The sequence below is a fragment of the Podarcis bocagei genome (assembly GCF_964188305.1).
Source record: "Podarcis bocagei genome assembly, chromosome: 1".
In the NCBI taxonomy this organism is placed as follows: domain Eukaryota; kingdom Metazoa; phylum Chordata; class Lepidosauria; order Squamata; family Lacertidae; genus Podarcis; species Podarcis bocagei.
The window spans coordinates 20,826,959-20,844,360 of record NC_138125.1 but is presented as its reverse complement, the minus strand read 5'-3'; the positions used below and the strand labels follow the sequence as shown (position 1 = coordinate 20,844,360).

The 17,402-nt window shown below is 40.2% G+C and overlaps 1 protein-coding gene across 3 annotated transcripts in view; it reads right to left on the bottom strand.

Annotated features, from left to right (window-relative positions):
* Nucleotides 1-17,402, bottom strand: part of ATG2B (autophagy related 2B) — a 45,658-nt gene that overhangs the window by 16,807 nt on the left and 11,449 nt on the right. Inside the window, exons 7-21 of one of the 3 annotated variants that reach the window (XM_081171902.1) lie at nucleotides 16,943-17,039; nucleotides 15,740-15,922; nucleotides 15,115-15,269; nucleotides 12,035-12,146; nucleotides 9,017-9,278; nucleotides 7,428-7,578; nucleotides 5,996-6,091; nucleotides 5,671-5,859; nucleotides 4,654-4,927; nucleotides 3,863-3,965; nucleotides 2,862-3,057; nucleotides 2,398-2,540; nucleotides 1,189-1,340; nucleotides 753-925; nucleotides 387-534 (exon numbers count right to left, since the gene is read on the bottom strand). In XM_081171902.1, the coding sequence (XP_081028028.1) occupies nucleotides 387-534; nucleotides 753-925; nucleotides 1,189-1,340; nucleotides 2,398-2,540; nucleotides 2,862-3,057; nucleotides 3,863-3,965; nucleotides 4,654-4,927; nucleotides 5,671-5,859; nucleotides 5,996-6,091; nucleotides 7,428-7,578; nucleotides 9,017-9,278; nucleotides 12,035-12,146; nucleotides 15,115-15,269; nucleotides 15,740-15,922; nucleotides 16,943-17,039 (2,434 nt within the window). Of the gene's footprint in view, nucleotides 1-386; nucleotides 538-752; nucleotides 926-1,188; nucleotides 1,341-2,397; nucleotides 2,541-2,861; nucleotides 3,058-3,862; nucleotides 3,966-4,653; nucleotides 4,928-5,670; nucleotides 5,860-5,995; nucleotides 6,092-7,427; nucleotides 7,579-9,016; nucleotides 9,279-12,034; nucleotides 12,147-15,114; nucleotides 15,270-15,739; nucleotides 15,923-16,942; nucleotides 17,040-17,402 lie in introns of all 3 variants that reach the window. The other 2 variants (XM_081171900.1, XM_081171901.1) reach the window with 2 other exon arrangements.

Sequence of the window (17,402 nt, the reverse complement as noted above, 5' to 3'; positions counted from 1 at the left end):
ATGACTAGCTCCTTAGACATATTATGAGTACATTTCTTTCCATATGCTTAAGGAATGCATTTGTGGTGGATAAATTGGACTGCAGTAGACTTACATTTGTAAAGAAGTAATAATTCCCAATTTGGATTCATATATTTGTAATGGGGGGGACTGAAAGGCAAGTGCTCTAGAATATTAAATCAAATCAAATCAAAATTATTTGAGGAACATATATTGGAAGGAGGAGTTGCTTCTCACTGATCTTCAAACTGTAAGGCCCACAAACCCTAGCTGTCAAGGGTTTGTATAACTTGCTAGATGACAATCACTCATTTTCTCCCTTACTCAACCCCTCACCTTTTTATAGTTTGGAACACAAACATTATTTCTACACTGACATTTCATACCTTGATGATATAAGCTGAGGCTGCTGGAATGGAGACAGATGTAATGCTGGTCTTCAAAGCCTTCATACTTTGTCACACAGAACAGCGACCCACTACTGAACTCAAACCAAAATTCTCCATGTTTGTCTTCACATACACTCCCATTGTCCTGCTGGAGAAAGAATCAGAGAATTATAGTTTGTCTGAAAAGATTCCTCTGCTTAGTCCACACTTTATCTGAAGCAATCCCATCCTTTAAAACAAAAACCAACACCATCCCTAACATACTATGAACGATCAACGTGCTACCGTAGTGGTTTATGAAGTATGGTCAAAATAGCAACTCTACTCAAGCTATTATGGGTTCTCTCACCCTAGAAGTCATACCTTGACATCAGTGAATATTGACACTAATCCATGGTTAATGTTCAAAAGAACTGACAGAAAACTCTGTGTGTTCCTGTTCTGGGATTCAGTTTTTTTCTTTCTCCGGGAACAGTAGTTTGGATCAACGGTAGAAAAATATTGGAGTGTTTCTTCCTCAGACCCACTATCATCATCTACAAAAGGCAAAACAAAAAACAAGTGAATCTTTAACCATGCATAATAAACAGCTTATCATAGAAAGTGAAACCACATTTTTTTAAAAATAAGGATGCTAAAAAGTAAGCAGATTTTAAATTTTCCTTCAGGAACAGTAAGTAACACCTTTATGTATAGTTTCTCCCTCTATCAATTCAGTAGCTTCAGCTGTATTAGAGATACACTTGGACTTTTATATGCTTAAACATAATAATTCAGTAAGACGTTTATAGTATATTACCATAGTGAATAGTAGATTTGAACTGACTGTCTTTACTGAATGTGTTGATCAGCTGGCTGGCCACTGAAAGTCCAACACCGTAAGAAATATTTTCAAATGTTTCTACAGGAGATGGAGCTGTGGGTTCCCACAGTAATAAATCATTACTGATCCTACAAAGGGAGGGAAATACAGGCATATATTAATTTGAACCTGGAAGAACTTGAACAAAGGCAGGTCTGTGATCTGGAAAAATGAACTGATAATGGGTTTATTTTATTTAACTTAACGAAATGTATATGACGCTTGATTACAGTAAAACACCTAAGTGGTTTACAAGCAATATTTAAGTTACCTATGCAAAGCTGAAAACAAATACTTAAAAATATTTAAGAGAGAATTAAAAGTAACAGGAAAAGATTGAAGCACATCAACTACTATGTATCTGGATGGGCTTGCCTAAGCAAAAATGCCTTAAGCAGGCACCCAAAAGACTACACTGAAAGCACCTGCCTGATGTCAACAGGCTGGGCAGACTAGAATACAGTCAAATCTTGGTTCTTGAAAGGCTCCCTTTTCGAAAGTTTTGGATCCCGAATGCCGAAAACCCGGAAGTAAATGATCCGATTTTCAAACATTTTTCAGAACCCGAACGCCCAACGTGGCTTCTGCTTGAATGCAAGAAGCTCTTGCAACTAATCGGAAGCCGCGCCTCAATTATCAAAGGTTTCAGAAGTCGAGCGATCTTCAGGAACGGATTACATTTGACAACCGAGGTTTGACTGTCTGGATTTATTACAACTATGGAACAGGCATTACAGTGGTACCTTGGGTTACATACGCTTCAGGTTACAGACTCCGCTAACCCAGAAATAGTACCTCGGGTTAAGAACTTTGCTTCAGGATGAGAACAGAAATCGTGCTCCGGCGGTGCGGCAGCAGCAGGAGGCCCCATTAATTAAAGTGGTGCTTCGGGTTAAGAACAGTTTCAGGTTAAGAACGGACCTCCAGAACGAATTAAGTACTTAACCTGAGGTACCACTGTATGTGGAACCTGTAAAGGGGCTAGTGGTGATCCTAGCCCAAAGCAGGAAAGGGAAGTGAGAGGTGGCATTAGCTGTAGGGTGGAAGTGGTGGAAAGAGCTTTCCCCTGCCTTCTGCTCAAAAAAGGCCTCCTCTGGATCCAAATCATGGGTCACGCAAACCATGAAAGCTAGCGCTTATACTTACCGATTATATAGCTTTTCATAAAAGGTCTTGTTTGGGAATGTTAAATACACATTTGGTAACATGAGCTCCAGTACATAATGAGAATTGCTGATTGCTTTATCCTGAAACTCAGTCATCTCCAGTGCGTCACCTGGCATCACCATCTAGAAATAAAAACATCATCTCAGGTATAATCTGTGGTTATTATTAGCCTTCCTCAAATATGTCTCAGTGCAATGTACAAAATGCAATGACAGAGCAGCTAAAAACAACACAGGAAATAACAACAGAGTAAATAACAGCATATTACTTCATATTGTTGCACAGGCTTGCCTTGGGGAAATGGTTTGCCGTGATTTGTTGAGACCATGCCAACTAACCAAACAGCGTAAGTTGAGCAATTTAGAATGGTTAATTATTTGTTGAAACTGAATACAGCAACTGGATGCAAAAAAATGCCATACAGATAAGCCCTTTGTGCTTACTTCTTCATTCTCAAACATGACTCGACGAGAGGAAAAGGGAGATGGCTTTGGTCTTCTAAGATCACACACATCCTTCAGGGAGTGAGATCCTCCTTCTTCCTCTTCTTGAAAATGACCATCAACCTCCTCTTCATCCTCAGGAGCTATCCTTTCCAGAATGGAGTGCACAGCCAGTGGGTTTATTTTAAGTACAATCCTAACAGTCAAATAAGAAGAGGAAACTGTGACTAATTCCAGAAATAGTTATGTGTTTTGTGGCAATGAAAAGGTTCTCATAAAAGTTTCTACAGATATTTCTGACACACACAAAATCTATTACTATGTTAATACTATGTATGTTTATATAAATGTACGGTACTTTCCCAAAGTAAGTGGAATATGCGTCAAGCATGAATAGTTTCTCAGCTTTCTGAAGTTCCAAACCCTGTGTATTAAGAGTGAGGAAGACCAGTCTCCTGGGCAGCACTGAAACATTAGAAGTGACTATATAACTGATATTAAGAAACTGGACATGCTTATAATGGTGGAAATAAGAGTACCTTTAGTAACCCTTAGTACTACAGTAGAAAGAGACAAGAATGGGTTTATGCTGGATTAATAAAACCTCCTCCTTTGTTACTGCTGAGTGTTCTCATTTTATCTCAGACATTTAATATATTTTCCAAATGAGAGCCACACTGCCGTCTTTGATTATAGTTCTGTTATTTCTGCTGTTTCGCTAAGTACTGTCAAAAATAGTTTTTAAAATGTCTACATATTATAGATGTTTTTAGTAGTGGTTATGATGGCCTTGGGTATATGGAAGAGCAAGAGTGGTAATATTCAAGCCATAATCATTGATAGGAGGGAAACACCATTCCAACATCAAGAGTAATTAATTACCAGACCAACACAACCTAGATTTGATTTAACTCTGCTCTAAACAGTTACAGTTTTTTTCAGCAGCAGCACATCATAAGCGGTTAGGATTTACACAGAGAACAAATAGTATTTTGTTTTACCGTGGCCAGTCAAAGTTGTCTGATGAGATCATCTCTCCAACTACACCACTGGAAACTTGAAAAAACTGTACAACTGATTCCTCTTTGCCTTCTTCAAATGATGCTATGGTGAAACCGGAGAAGATTATGTTGTGCATGCCTAGGACTAACTGCGTAGCCATTTAATCATGAAGAGATTAGCTTCTACATTTAGCAGTGACACAAAATCAGCCTTTTTGAAACAATTTTTCCTTTTCCATCACAAAGAATGGAAAAGTCGCTCCTTGTTAGCTCTGAAAATAATTTAGATAGTGAACTCCTCCGGCATCAAAAGAGGATTGCAGACTACTATGATCACTCAAGACCAAATATCTCTAACTATCATGTAACAGTTATTTCTCAAATGCCAAAGATTTATTGGGCTTTGTCTAAAGTTGCAATAAAAAGAAGTAACAAGCGAATTTCCCTGTAATCTCATATGCTATATATATATATGAAAACTGTCTTCCTTTCCCGTCTCTCCGAAGAAAGTCTGCATAGTCCTATAATAATAGAAACTGGAACAATAAATAAGTATCATCTTACTAATAGGTCCCTCATATCGCCCAGGAACAACGTAGCTACAACCAGGATTTTGGGTGGGTAGGTGCAACAGTACTCAGTGGTGCTGAGTACCAGCAACCCTTTTTTTCGCTTCCCATGCCAGCCATTTTGTGCTGGCATCCACTGCACTTTTATCAATTTATGGCACCTCAAACGAAAAGCACTGGCTACAACCATCTATTGCAACCAATAGAGATCCCTTCGCTTACCAGTTAGCTCTTTAAAAGTGAGCTCTAATTTAACTTGCTCTGGAGTTGGTCCTCCTGTAAACTCAGTTTTGAGTTCCATATCTGCAAATTCTAAATGAAGAATTTCTTTCTGAAGCGACTTCTTGAACCAAGGTCCTCGTTCTGGGTCTGATCGCAGGTCAGGAATTGGGAAGCGAACTGAGAGCTTCAAAGCTGGTGCAGTCACTTGTACCGACATTTTGCAATTTGCAGGAGTACGAGAATCGTCCAGGAAAACTTCAGCAAATGCCTTGTGCTGAAACAATTGCAAAGTAAGGGGAGGGCAAACAAATATTTCTAGAACAATTTTGAGGGGCAAAAAACACAACTTAAGGGGCAACATCCAATTTCACATGAGCACCCCCTTCCAAATTTTCTTTGGAGCACACACACCAAACTTTCTGGAGTGGATTTTGGAAGTGTGCAGGGAAAGGAAGAATCTATTCCAGCAATAGTGTCCATTCTACTGGCTAACAGACACAGCTGAATTTCACATCTCACAAGGTTTTGGATCGCCTCCCACCTTCAAGAGAGGCTTTGATGGGGATTCAAGCACGGCAGTCAAAAGCAGTTATGTCCACAGTCCATTGCATTACAACAAACATGTACAATTTAGTCGAAATTATAGAAAGTCACAGTCATTTTTAATGCTTCATTGTACATTTCAAGCATTCCTAACAGTGTTTGTTGTTTAATGTGGAAGCATTGGCTAAAGCCAATTAACAAAGGTCTAAGCCAAATAGCTGCTCTACTGCAAAAAATGGTTCACCATAGATCAAATACCATTGGTATAACTTTTTTTCCATCTCGCCTCCCTAAACTTTTCAATGAAGTTCACACACTGAGTTGCAATTAATCAACTTCTGAGTGGGACAAACCACGCACTGTAAAATTATTTATTAAATTATTTACATGGAAGTGTGAACCTGACAGATAAAAGCTGCCACATGCCATCTTGTCATTTTCCTTTTATCAGTGATAAAATTACAATTGCTTTACCAGGCTAATGTGTTTGTTGTAGGAGGTATACATGTGTGATGCCATCATCTCCACTGTGGTTAACTTTTGTGGCTGAAGCAGTGAATTTAGTCTGTCCACGATGCTGATATCTAATTCACAGAAAGCTGGACTCAACTTGATTTGTAAATCTGCTTTCTGGGGGACAGAGCTCAATCTCCCTTGGCTACCCTGTCACAAAAAAGTAAAATAAATAGTCAGTGGCAAAATACAGAATTTTCTACAGAGCTACATACACACAACTTGAAATAAAGATTTCAATTGTTTTTATTCAAAAGATAAGAGGAAATAATATTTTCTAATCTACCTGAGGCCCTTTGTTATCCGAGTGCTTGTAATGGAGCTGAAGGCAGGAGAGAGGGTGCAGCTTGTTTCCTTGTCTTTCAGAGTTAAACATTAGCAGCTATAGCAAAATAAAAGGCAGTGATGAAATGCAAGTAGATTTCACAAGTAATTAAAATTCCTGCATTGCAGGGGGTTGGACTAGATGACCCTCAGGGTCCCTTCCAACTCTACAGTTCTACGGAAAGCAAATACATTGATTAGGGAGGAAGATAAAATTATCTACTAGAAGGTGACCTCATTCAATTTGTTTCTCTACCAGATGATCTGCTGTGGTCTAATCCATTACAGACCTTCGGTATTTTTTGACATTTTATGAGTCGTCTAGAGAAACTTGCAGTGACGCAACAATTGTATTGCCAAGATGCCATCTCTCTTTACACTACAAGCTGGATGTGTAAAGAGAAAATATGGAGCTTTGGGGAATTTAAAAGACAATGGAGAAGTAGTCCAACAGAACCAGGGGTCTTCTTATCATGCTCTGGTCAGTGATGTCAAGAGCGTCCAGGAAGGGATGGAGTAATTCTGGAGTATTATGCACCAGGGGCATCCCTAAACCCCATCTCCGGGGTCAACAAAAATGACCTTTACCTGGAGCCAACTTTTCTATATACTAGTAGCTGTAGCCTTGAACTGACAGCAGGCCCATTGACCCAACGGAGGCTTCTGCCAGCAGAAATGGGAGGTTAATATTTTTTTTGCTGATTCCCTCTTCACCTGCAGTGCTGTGCCACCTGCCACACTGTTCTAAATAGTCCCCAACACTCTGGAGCAGATTTTGGGGACATGCAGAGGGGGCGGGCGAGCGGAGGATAACTAGCAAAAATCACCTCTCTCCATTCTGTTGACAGCAGCCTCTGCCGGAGCAAAGAACCTTCTGTCAGCACAGGCGATAACACTGGACATAGCCCTTGGGATGAAAAGATATCATTTGCACCTGACAAGAGAAGCTCTACAGTGCTGATAAAACATGCACTCAGGCTATCCAACTGCTCCTTTAATACCAGAATGTGGAGTGACCCCAATTCCACAAACAGTACCTACGGCACATAGTACAAAAGCTTGCAATATGTGAGATCCTTCCCACATAGCCTGAAGTAAGAGATTTCCAAAGTGAAATTTCCAATTGAACGGCTCAAGTTACTGAAAAATTCCAGTTGTAGCACAAAGTGCCAGGTTCAACTAACTGGTTCCACTAGCGGAAGCCCATGCAAGGATTGCCACTAGTGCAATGCGGTCCGCCCGCCCCCCCAAAAAAATTGGCCGTGTCAGAAGAACCTCCAGAACAGCATGAGAGGTTTACTTGAAAGCAAATATTCATAGGACAGTACTAATGGAGCATTAAGAGTTTTTGCAATGCATTTCAATAGCTTGTGTTAAGTCATACGGATTTCTACCTCTGTATAGTGAGGTATGTCAGAATGAGAGTCCATGGAAAAGAGGCACTCCAGAAGTTCCATCTGTCCAATATATAAATCTGTACTCAAACAACGGGAAGCCGACCTCTGTCTTTGTTCATAGGACACTTTGATGTCTGTGCCTATAAACCTATGGCGAGAAACAACGGTATAAAACTGCATAAACTGAACGCCTATAGTCATTCTGCATTGAAAATTATTTAAAATATCATAAAAATACATCAGCCATTAAATTGCCAATGTCACTGAAATAAAACAAGGAGAAAGATGCAATTTTGCAATCTTATTCCAACACATGCTAATGCTTAATTCCTTGCAAAACATACAAAGATGTGTTAAAACTGCAAGGCAGAAGATAAATAATGAAAAGAATTTATTTATGTAATACCTCCCCCCCACTAGTGACATCTTAATTCGCATTGTCAAAGAAATATCCATGTCCTTCCTCCACTGTAGAAGACTTTTGAAATTAAATGCAGTAATTTCTAATACAACATTGCCCAAAACCAGCTTTCTGGCAGCTGATGCACACACAAAGGTTATTCATTAATTTCACTCAAGAAAGAAGTTCTGCGAATGCTACAGGATGCTGAGCCCTCTACTAAAGTCGAGGGCAAACCTCACTTCTTGTAGGACTTGTGTGCACATTGGAGGGCAAATGAATTTCTGAATCTGAAATTATTCAAGAAAGAGATCTGCTCGTGATCACACCAATCTATATTTTTCATGGTTCAGTATGAATCTTCTAATGCCTATATAGAAGCCTATACAGTCGTACCTTGGTTCTTGAACAGAATGTGTTGCGGTTCGACTCCCAGAACTGTTTGAAAACCAAGACACGGCTTCTGATTGGCTACAGGAGCGTCCTGCAGCCAATTGGAAGCCACGGGAGCCGTGCTGGACATTCAGATTCTGAAAATCGGTCGAAAACTGGAACATTCACTTCTGGTTTTCGATCGCTTGGGAGCCGAAACGTACGAGTTCCAAGGTGTTCGGCAGCCAAGGTACGACTCTATAGCGAAATAACGGCTGTGCTTACACAAAGCAGCAACCATCAGTTAACTCAGACGTCTTGCAAAGACTCATCCTTTCCCTGATCCATAAGATCGGAATCTGTTTAATGTGTGTAAATTTCCTGAATTCCCATATTATTAGATTTCATTTGCTTTTCTGCTGCTCTTATTGGCTTTAGGTTGTATTTGTGTTTGAATGACACTAATTGTCCTTATACTGTACGCTGCTTAGAGATCTTACAAATATTAAGCGCTTTATAAATGCTTTTAAATAAATAATTAATCCTGCACACACACACAGAGGGAAAAAGAATTCTAACTTATTTTGTGGTGGTGACTTGATGTGTACCAGGCACAACCCCAGCAACCTACAGTGTCTACTGCTGCAATAATTAAGGGGTGGTGGGAACTATCCCTTTATCTACCAGGTATACCTTAGCCTCTCAAGTATGTTCCAACAACACTCATATCAAATATTTACTGAGCAAGCTCAAGTTGTCACAGAATTTATGCATTTTGTTTGCTATGTTAGCAGATGAATAAGCAAAATTGTACCTAAGGTGATCATGTGAACAAGCCTTTGCAAATACTTCTCGGAGGGACAGAAAATCTTCTGTTGGAAACTTAACTGGATCAACCTTTTCTATGCGGGTAAAAAAATCCTGTGCCATTGGTGTAAGTGGACTGGCGTTCAGTGACGTTTCAGGGGGTGGCAAAGGATCAATATGAAGTACCGATACAGAGAAAGCACCCACTGCTAGTCGAAAAAGAAGTTCAGGCCTGGATTCATCCACTGAGACAGATCTGGATGGAAGAGCTAAAGGGAAGGAAAAAAATGTTTAAAGGTAATATACAGTAGGTCTCAGTGCATGTGTTGTGTATGTATGTGTATAAGCACACTTTTTTATATATTGTGCAGTCTCAATGAGTTCAACAGGACTAATTTTCAGGTAAGTGTATGAAGGATTGTATCTCTGACTATTACAAAAGTTGTTAACTATTAAATTTGCGACAAAGATACATTTATTTTTTTAAAAAAACCTCTCCATTTAAAATAATAAGTTGCTCTGATTTGCAGAAATGTATTTTGGCACAAATTACAAATAAAAACAACACTTTCAAGCATATGGTGGATTTCAATATGCTCAGATCTCCTTACAGATTACAGATAATAAAACGTGCAAAATTAACACCGACTTCTTGCTTAATGTTCTGTTCTGAATGTATTCCCACAAAAGTAATACTCTCCTTTTAAACCAAAGCCACTACAGAAAGTAGTGGAGACTTTCAGGTCCAGGGGCCAAAAATGGGCCTCTCTTTCTGGCCCTTGGGTCTGCCACACCCTTATTGGTCCTGCAGACTTTTGCCAGGCAGGAAGAAAGCTGGAGACATGACCCTCACTCCACCCGGGACATGGACCAGTCATTGGTTTCATTGTTCGGTTGTCCTTGCTTTTGAGGAACCATTGGAACCCTTGCCTTCCTTGAAAACATTGGCGAAAGGGCTGGGATTGGAATTTAAAGTCCCCTTGCCTATTTTGGATTCGAAAGGGGCAAAAGGACTGAGATTGAGAAGCGTTTGGTGTAAAACAACTGACTGGTTGTTTGTCATCTCTCTGGGTTAGCAAAACTTTCCTTTTATTTTTAAATGATATTTACTGAAAAAAGAGTTTTCTCAAAATTACAAAAAGAAAAAACAAAATTACAAAAAGAAAAAAGAAAAAGAAGAAAAAGAAAAAAACAAACCATCATTTTCAAGTTATCCATTTTCGTTACCTTCTTTCCATGACCTCCTCCTCCCTTCTCTTGTATCTTGATTAATAATTGTCACAGCAAATCCTTTTCATAGTTCATAATATTCTATCATTACGTTACCTTACTCTGTTATCATCTTAACTTATAAAAAACCTTAAAACTTAAAACTTTAATCTTATCTTTACCAACTTCTCATAACCATTACCTTTTTACCTAATTCTTTAAACATTCTTACAAGAGCCTAGTAATTTCATTTCAACATTTTTGCAACTTTCATAAAAACAACTTTCAAAAAACAACAACAAAAAAAACCCCCAAAACTTTCCTTTTATTCAGTAAGGACATCTTTCCTGCTCTACATCTTCCTGAAGTGCTTCTGCTTGGCTGAAGTGTGTCCTTGAACTGATAATGTCTCTTGGTTGCCCGGTGTGAGTGGTAACCACTGACTTACTCATTCCTGGAAAGCAGTCTTATTATACTAATTTGTTGCTGAAATGGAATACACAGGATGAAACAGTCAAATCAGCTATGATTAAGTGGGCACAGGATGTGGGTCACAACATCATGTCAGATGACTGGGAATGGTTATGGAACACCGGTACCAAATTTACGGCGTGTAACGCCTTAAAGGAAAATATTATGAAAATGGTATACAGGTGGTACATGACCCCAGTCAAGCTGGCAAAAATTTATCATCTGCCCGATAACAAATGTTGGAAATGCAAAGAGACTGAAGGTACCTTCTACCACCTTTGGTGGACATGCCCGAAGATTAAGGCTTTCTGGGAAATGATCTATAATGAAATGAAAAAGGTACTTAAATGTACTTTTTCCAAAAAACCAGAGGCCTTTCTCCTGGGCATTGTCGGCCAATTGGTGTCAAAGAGGGATAGAACTTTTTTTATGTACGCTACAACAGCAGCAAGAATACTCATCGCAAAGTATTGGAAGACACAAGATCTACCCACTCTGGAAGAATGGCAGATGAAAGTGATGGACTATATGACATTGGCCGAGATGACAGGCAGAATTCGTGACCAAGGAAATGAGACGGCGGAAGAAGAATGGAGAAAATTCAAAAGTCATCTTAAGGACTACTATAAACTTAATGAATGTTAGAGTGTTGTGGTTTTCAGGAACAAAGGGATACAGTGATATAAGGTCAGAGTACAGAGAGGACTAAGATGACAGAGGTTGGAAAGTAACAATCGGGAATTGCTATAAAATTATGGACATTGGGATGCAGAAAGGGGGGGTATGGGGAAGTCCCAGAAAAGAGGTTGATGAAAATACGCTATGAAATTATACATGTATGTTTGTCTTTTTAAGTGTTTGTCTGTTTTCTAAAATTTTGTAAAACCAATAAAAATTTTATAAAAAAAAAAAAAAAGGAAAGCAGTCTTATTATACTAAGGTAAAAGGGGGTGGCACTGTGGGTTAAACCACAGAGCCTAGGACTTGCCGATCAGAAGGTTGGCAGCTCAAATCCCTGCGACGGGGTGAGCTCCTGTTGCTCGGTCCCTGCTCCTGCCAACCTAGCAGTTCGAAAGCACGTCAAAGTGCAAGTAGATAAATAGGTACCGCTCCGGCGGGAAGGTAAACGGCGTTTCCGTGCGCTGCTCTGGTTCACCAGAAACGGCTTAGTCATGCTAGCCACGTGACCTGGAAGCTGTACGCCAGCTCCCTCAGCCAATAATGCGAGATGAGCGCCGCAACCCCAGAGTCAGTCACAACTGGACCTAATGGTCAGGGGTCCCTTTACCTTTACCTAAAAGTCACATTCGCTTCTGGCCCCAACCACCTTGACTTATTTACTTACAAGTCCTTCGCAGTGGAGCTGAGTGGATGACACTAGGTGTAAAGGATGAACCTCTTGTGTGTGGCGGTTCCTGTTTGTTTTGATCAAAACAGTCTCCCCAGGCTGGCTGCTGCTAAAAGGAAAAAGAGAGAGCTGGTTGTTACACCTGTACATCACCTCAACTTAACTAATGTAACAGAAAATGAACCTCAACATATAGTGGTACCTCTGGATATGAACGCTTCTGGTTGCGCATGCGTCAGGTTATGAGCTGTGCTAACCCGGTAGTACAGTGGTGCCCCGCAAGACGAATGCCTCGCAAGATGGAAAACTCGCTAGACGAAAGGGTTTTCTGTTTTTTGAGCTGCTTCGCAAGATGAATTTCCCTATGGGCTTGCTTCGCAAGACGAAAAACGAAAACGTCTTGCAAGTTTGTTTCCTTTTTCTTAACACCGTTAATACAGTTGCGACTTGACTTCGAGGAGCAACTCATAGAGCGCAGTGTGGTAGCCTTTTTTGAGGTTTTTGAAGACTTTGGTGATTTTTGAAGCTTTTCCAGAACTTCTTTTAAACTTTTAAAACTTTTTTGGGGGTTTTTTGGATTTTGGGTTGGGGTGTTTGGAATTCAAGGACTTGGTGTTGGGGAGGGGTTTGCAAGAATCTGGAAGCTTGTGTGTTTTTTTCTGCATTTTTATGATTTTCTGTGACCATTGGGCCACTCTGCTGTTTTTTTAAAAAAATTCTGGATTTGAATTTCTGTGTGGTGGGTGGCTGGGGGAACAGTTGAGGAGGGGTTTGCAAGAATCTGGAAGCTTGTGTGGTTTTTTTCTGCATTTTTATGATTTTCTGTGACCATTGGGCCACTCTGCTGTTTTTTTAAAAAAATTCTGGATTTGAATTTCTGTGTGGTGGGTGGCGGGGGGAACAGTTGAGGAGGGGTTTGCAAGAATCTGGAAGCTTGTGTGGTTTTTTTCTGCATTTTTATGATTTTCTGTGACCATTGGGCCACTCTGCTGTTTTTTTAAAAAAATTCTGGATTTGAATTTCTGTGTGGTGGGTGGCGGGGGGAACAGTTGAGGAGGGGTTTGCAAGAATCTGGAAGCTTGTGTGGTTTTTTCTGCATTTTTATGATTTTCTGTGACCATTGGGCCACTCTGCTGTTTTTTTTAAAAAATTCTGGATTTGAATTTCTGTGTGGTGGGCGGCTGGGGGAACAGTTGAGGAGGGGGTTCTTCAGCAAGAAGCAAAGAGTGGAAGAGGCACCTTCTTCGAGTTGTGCCCCAGAGTCTTAGAAAATGTACTGTACACTTTGTTGATTTTTAAATGTTTTTCTGTCATGTTTAGAAACTTAATTTATTGTTCCTTCAATTTTTGAAATGCTCTTTACAGTATGTGTGACTTTAAAGAGCACTTAATAAACTCTTGTTGTACCAAATTTGGCTTTGTTTGGACTTTTTTTGACCATAGGAACGCATTAATTGAATTTCAATGCATTCATATGGGATTTCGTGCTTCGCAAGACGAAAAATTCGCTAGACGAAAAAACTCGTGGAACGAATTAATTTCGTCTTGCGAGGCACCACTGTAATAGCTCCCAGATGTGAACTTTGCCCCGGGATGCGAGCAGAAATCGTGCGCAGGAGGCACGCTTTCACTTAATGGCGCCTCATGTTAAGAACAGTTTCAGGATAAGAACGGACCTCCGGAATGAATTAAGTTCGTAACCAGAGGTACCACTGCATATTATCATAATGACATGTCATTTTGTAGTTCCGCTGTTTCCATACTTTAAAAAAACCCACTAAAGGTTGCTACATGTTGCCTACAGGGAAAGATCAGTGGTCCTCTTTACCTAGTGCCATAGATGTGCACAGCAATTTGCAGAGGACATGTTTTTGCCCTGAGAAGCTTGTACCCTAACATGGCTTCCCCCTGGGTCTAGAGAAAGGAAAGCAGGGGAAGAATATTTAGTTAATTCAGTAATATGTGCTTAGAAATAGTTTCAGTAGGTCATGGGAATTGGGGGGCTGTGCTAAAGGCTTCATAGGAAAAGTAGCTTTACAACTGTGGGAGGACGTAGGATACTAGTTGCCACCATGAGATCAAATATGTGCATATAAAGGGGAAGGGTCAAAACAAGGTGGTAGAAAGCAGGTTCTGCATGCAAATGGTCATAAATTTAATCCCTGATATCTCTATCAGGACTGGGAAAGATTCCTGCCTGACACATCCTACAGCCTCTGCCACTCAGTGTAAACAATACTAAACTAAATGTGCCAATAGCCTGACTTGGTGTGATGCTACTTTTTATTTTGTCAAATATAGTCAATACATCGAATTTCACAAAGTTTTAAAGAAGAAGAAGAGTTTGGATTTGATATCCCGCTTTAACACTACCCGAAGGAGTCTCAAAGCGGCTAACATTCTCCTTTCCCTTCCTCCCCCACAACAAACACTATGTGAGGTGAGTGGAGCTGAGAGACTTCAAAGAAATGTGACTGGCCCAAGGTCACCCAGCAGCTGCATGTGGAGGAGCGGAGACGCAAACCTGGTTCCCCAGATTACGAGACTACCACTCTTAACCACTACACCACACTGGCTCCCTGAAGCATTTCTTGGTTGCATTGTCAAATTCTCTTACCCACCGGCACTGGACCTATTGACATCACAGCAAATGATGTCACATATGACATCATAGTGTCATGGTGAATTAGGGGAAAGATGTGAGGTTTCAATGTAGTTATAGTGCCTTCGCTGAGATGCTGTTAAAAAATAATCATCATCATCCTGTAGCAGGCACTCTTTTGGGATGATGACTATAAGGGTATGAAACTGGCAGGCAGACAGCCATACACAACAGAGATTAGTGCCACTGATTTAAAAAGCACATGATAAAAAACATAGGAACGTAGAAAGCTACCTTATACAAAGCCTGGTCAGAAGTGCATCTAGCTCAGTACTATCTACACTGAGTGGTAGCTGCTTTCCAGGGTTTCAGACATGACACATTCCCCTCCCTTACAAGCAAACTGCTCTACCACTGAGCTATGACCCTTCCCCTCTTCATTTGCTCAAAGACAAACAGTTTAAAGACAACCTACCACCACAGCGCCATGGGGAGATCCTGCGGGCGTATTAGTGTATGTACTAGTTAAAGAAAGGTCTAAATCCATAGTTGGTGGGTCTCCAAGCGGTGGTAGAGAGGAAAGACTGTGAGACATCTCCATGTCAGCCATTGAGAAAAACACTTCTTCTTCTAATAGGAAAAGAAAAGATATCATCTTGCGTGATTTGTTCACAATGAAAAACATTTAGGTCAACTACAGCACACCAAAGCATGAATGAGATGCTTCTTTCGCCTATCCCACCTTTCCCTGGAAGGTGCCTGCATCACCTCTCATTCTGCCCCCCCCCCCACTCTCCAGAGCAAATTTACAGGGTGCTGCAGCGAGAAGGGAGAATCTGTGACCATCACCTACCTGCTCCAACCTCTAAGTCAGTGGTTCTCAACCTGTGGGTCCCCAGATGTTGTTGGACTGCAACTCCCATCATCCCTGAGCTCTGGCCTTGCCAGCTAGGGTTGATGGGAGTTGTATTTCAACAACATCTGGGGACCCACAGGTAGAGAAAGGCTGCTCTAAGTTGAGCAGTACTGTAACCAAGAACAAGTCTTGCTCCAAAGCAAAGAGGAAACCAAAAAGCACCCTAAGATGTTCAATTGCTCACCCCGGCTTGAAGGAGTTCTGGCTGCCTCCGTCTCATAGAAACTCGGATCAGACTGTGCTCCTGTTGGCAATGTGTCTTTTCTTAAATAGCGGTTGAGCTCCATCTGAATCCGATATTCATCTTCCTGCTGCATTGGCCGGTTTCTCCTATCTTTATTGCACAATTCTATTCTGCTAGGATTCTCTGTAATTGAAAACAGGGTGTGGCAACTTGACCTCCGATTCAATTCCCAAGCCCCAGAGATATCCAAACACCAAATCATTTTCCCCAAACAACACCTCGTTTAGCTGTAATAAAAATCACACTTTTAAAAAACTGTTACCTAAAAGAAAACTAATTCCAAGCAACATTTCCATTTCACAAAGAAAGGCACTCAACAGAATTTGTGTGAACATTTTGAGCACTTCAGGTTGAAATGTTTTTCTCCCAATTTCAGGCTTGCCGTAAATTAGCAGAAGGGCCATTTGGGGGTTTGTTTGGATTTTTTTAGAAGACAGGAAGAAATATGTTAGAAATTTGTGTACAAAAGGAACAATCTGGCATATAAGGAGGGAATTAAAGCTTCCTGATTTGAGAATTTCTCTGTTTAAGAAAAATCTATCAAGCATTACTTTAAAATACACTATTTACTTTTTGGGCAGAGATCTTGAATCTTCTTTTGTTGCCTAAACAAATAGCCCTCTGCATGGAAGTGTATGAGGAAGGAGAAAGGGAAACAAACATTTATCATCCCTTACGGGCTTTCAAAAAAAATCACAACAACACTAACTGATGAAGACTAGATAAAGACAGCATGAGAAAAATATGTTTCTAATATTAATCACAACTATGGAGCTACTAAACTGGTTTCAGATCCTTTTGGCTATTTCCAATTCTTATTAGCTGCTTTCAGAAGGAGGAACAATACAAATCTACTTACGAGAAAGTTCTTTAGACTTTTTGAAATAAAAGAAAAGCTTCAGTAATTTAAGGCCAATCTAGTCAAAGCGTTTTAAAAACCCTTGGGTTTCAAAGGAAGAGTTCTAAGCATGTGCTTTCCTTTGCAGTTCAACATATGGGATATAAGAGTGTTTAACTTTAAAGGTGAACTTTTGATACTGCCCTTAGTCTAGAGATTATTCAAAACCTTGGAAATAGTGCAACGGGTTTAATGTAGTGTGCATACTCTTTCTAACCATACAAGGCAATTTAACTTTGGCTCACCTGGTCCAGCGATAGCTGCTAACATATCCAGCAGAAGATGTACCTGTCTGGGTGACAGGAATAGGTGTATCGAATCTATCTCTCCATCTACATCCAACTTAAGAAGAATAAAGAATATATTCAAGAAATACAGATCACAAGAATTCTTTTTTTCCAATTCTTGGATTATGTACTGTCTAATCATTGAACCAAAACAGACATTTCATTCCCAGCTTTAATTCCTTATTATTATTGGTCTGTATACACACTATATTCACTCAAAGACTGATAGGGTACCACAACACAGCATTTAAATTGTTCTGGATACCAGCATTAGGTCCACACTTGGATGCTTATAATGCTTACTTTGACATCTCTGCATTGAACAAGGGCCATTTGAATACTCAGAATCTATAAGGTGGCTTGTGCTTCTGGGCCAGTTTGTACAATTGCCTGACAATTTTAAATCTGCAGCTGAGGC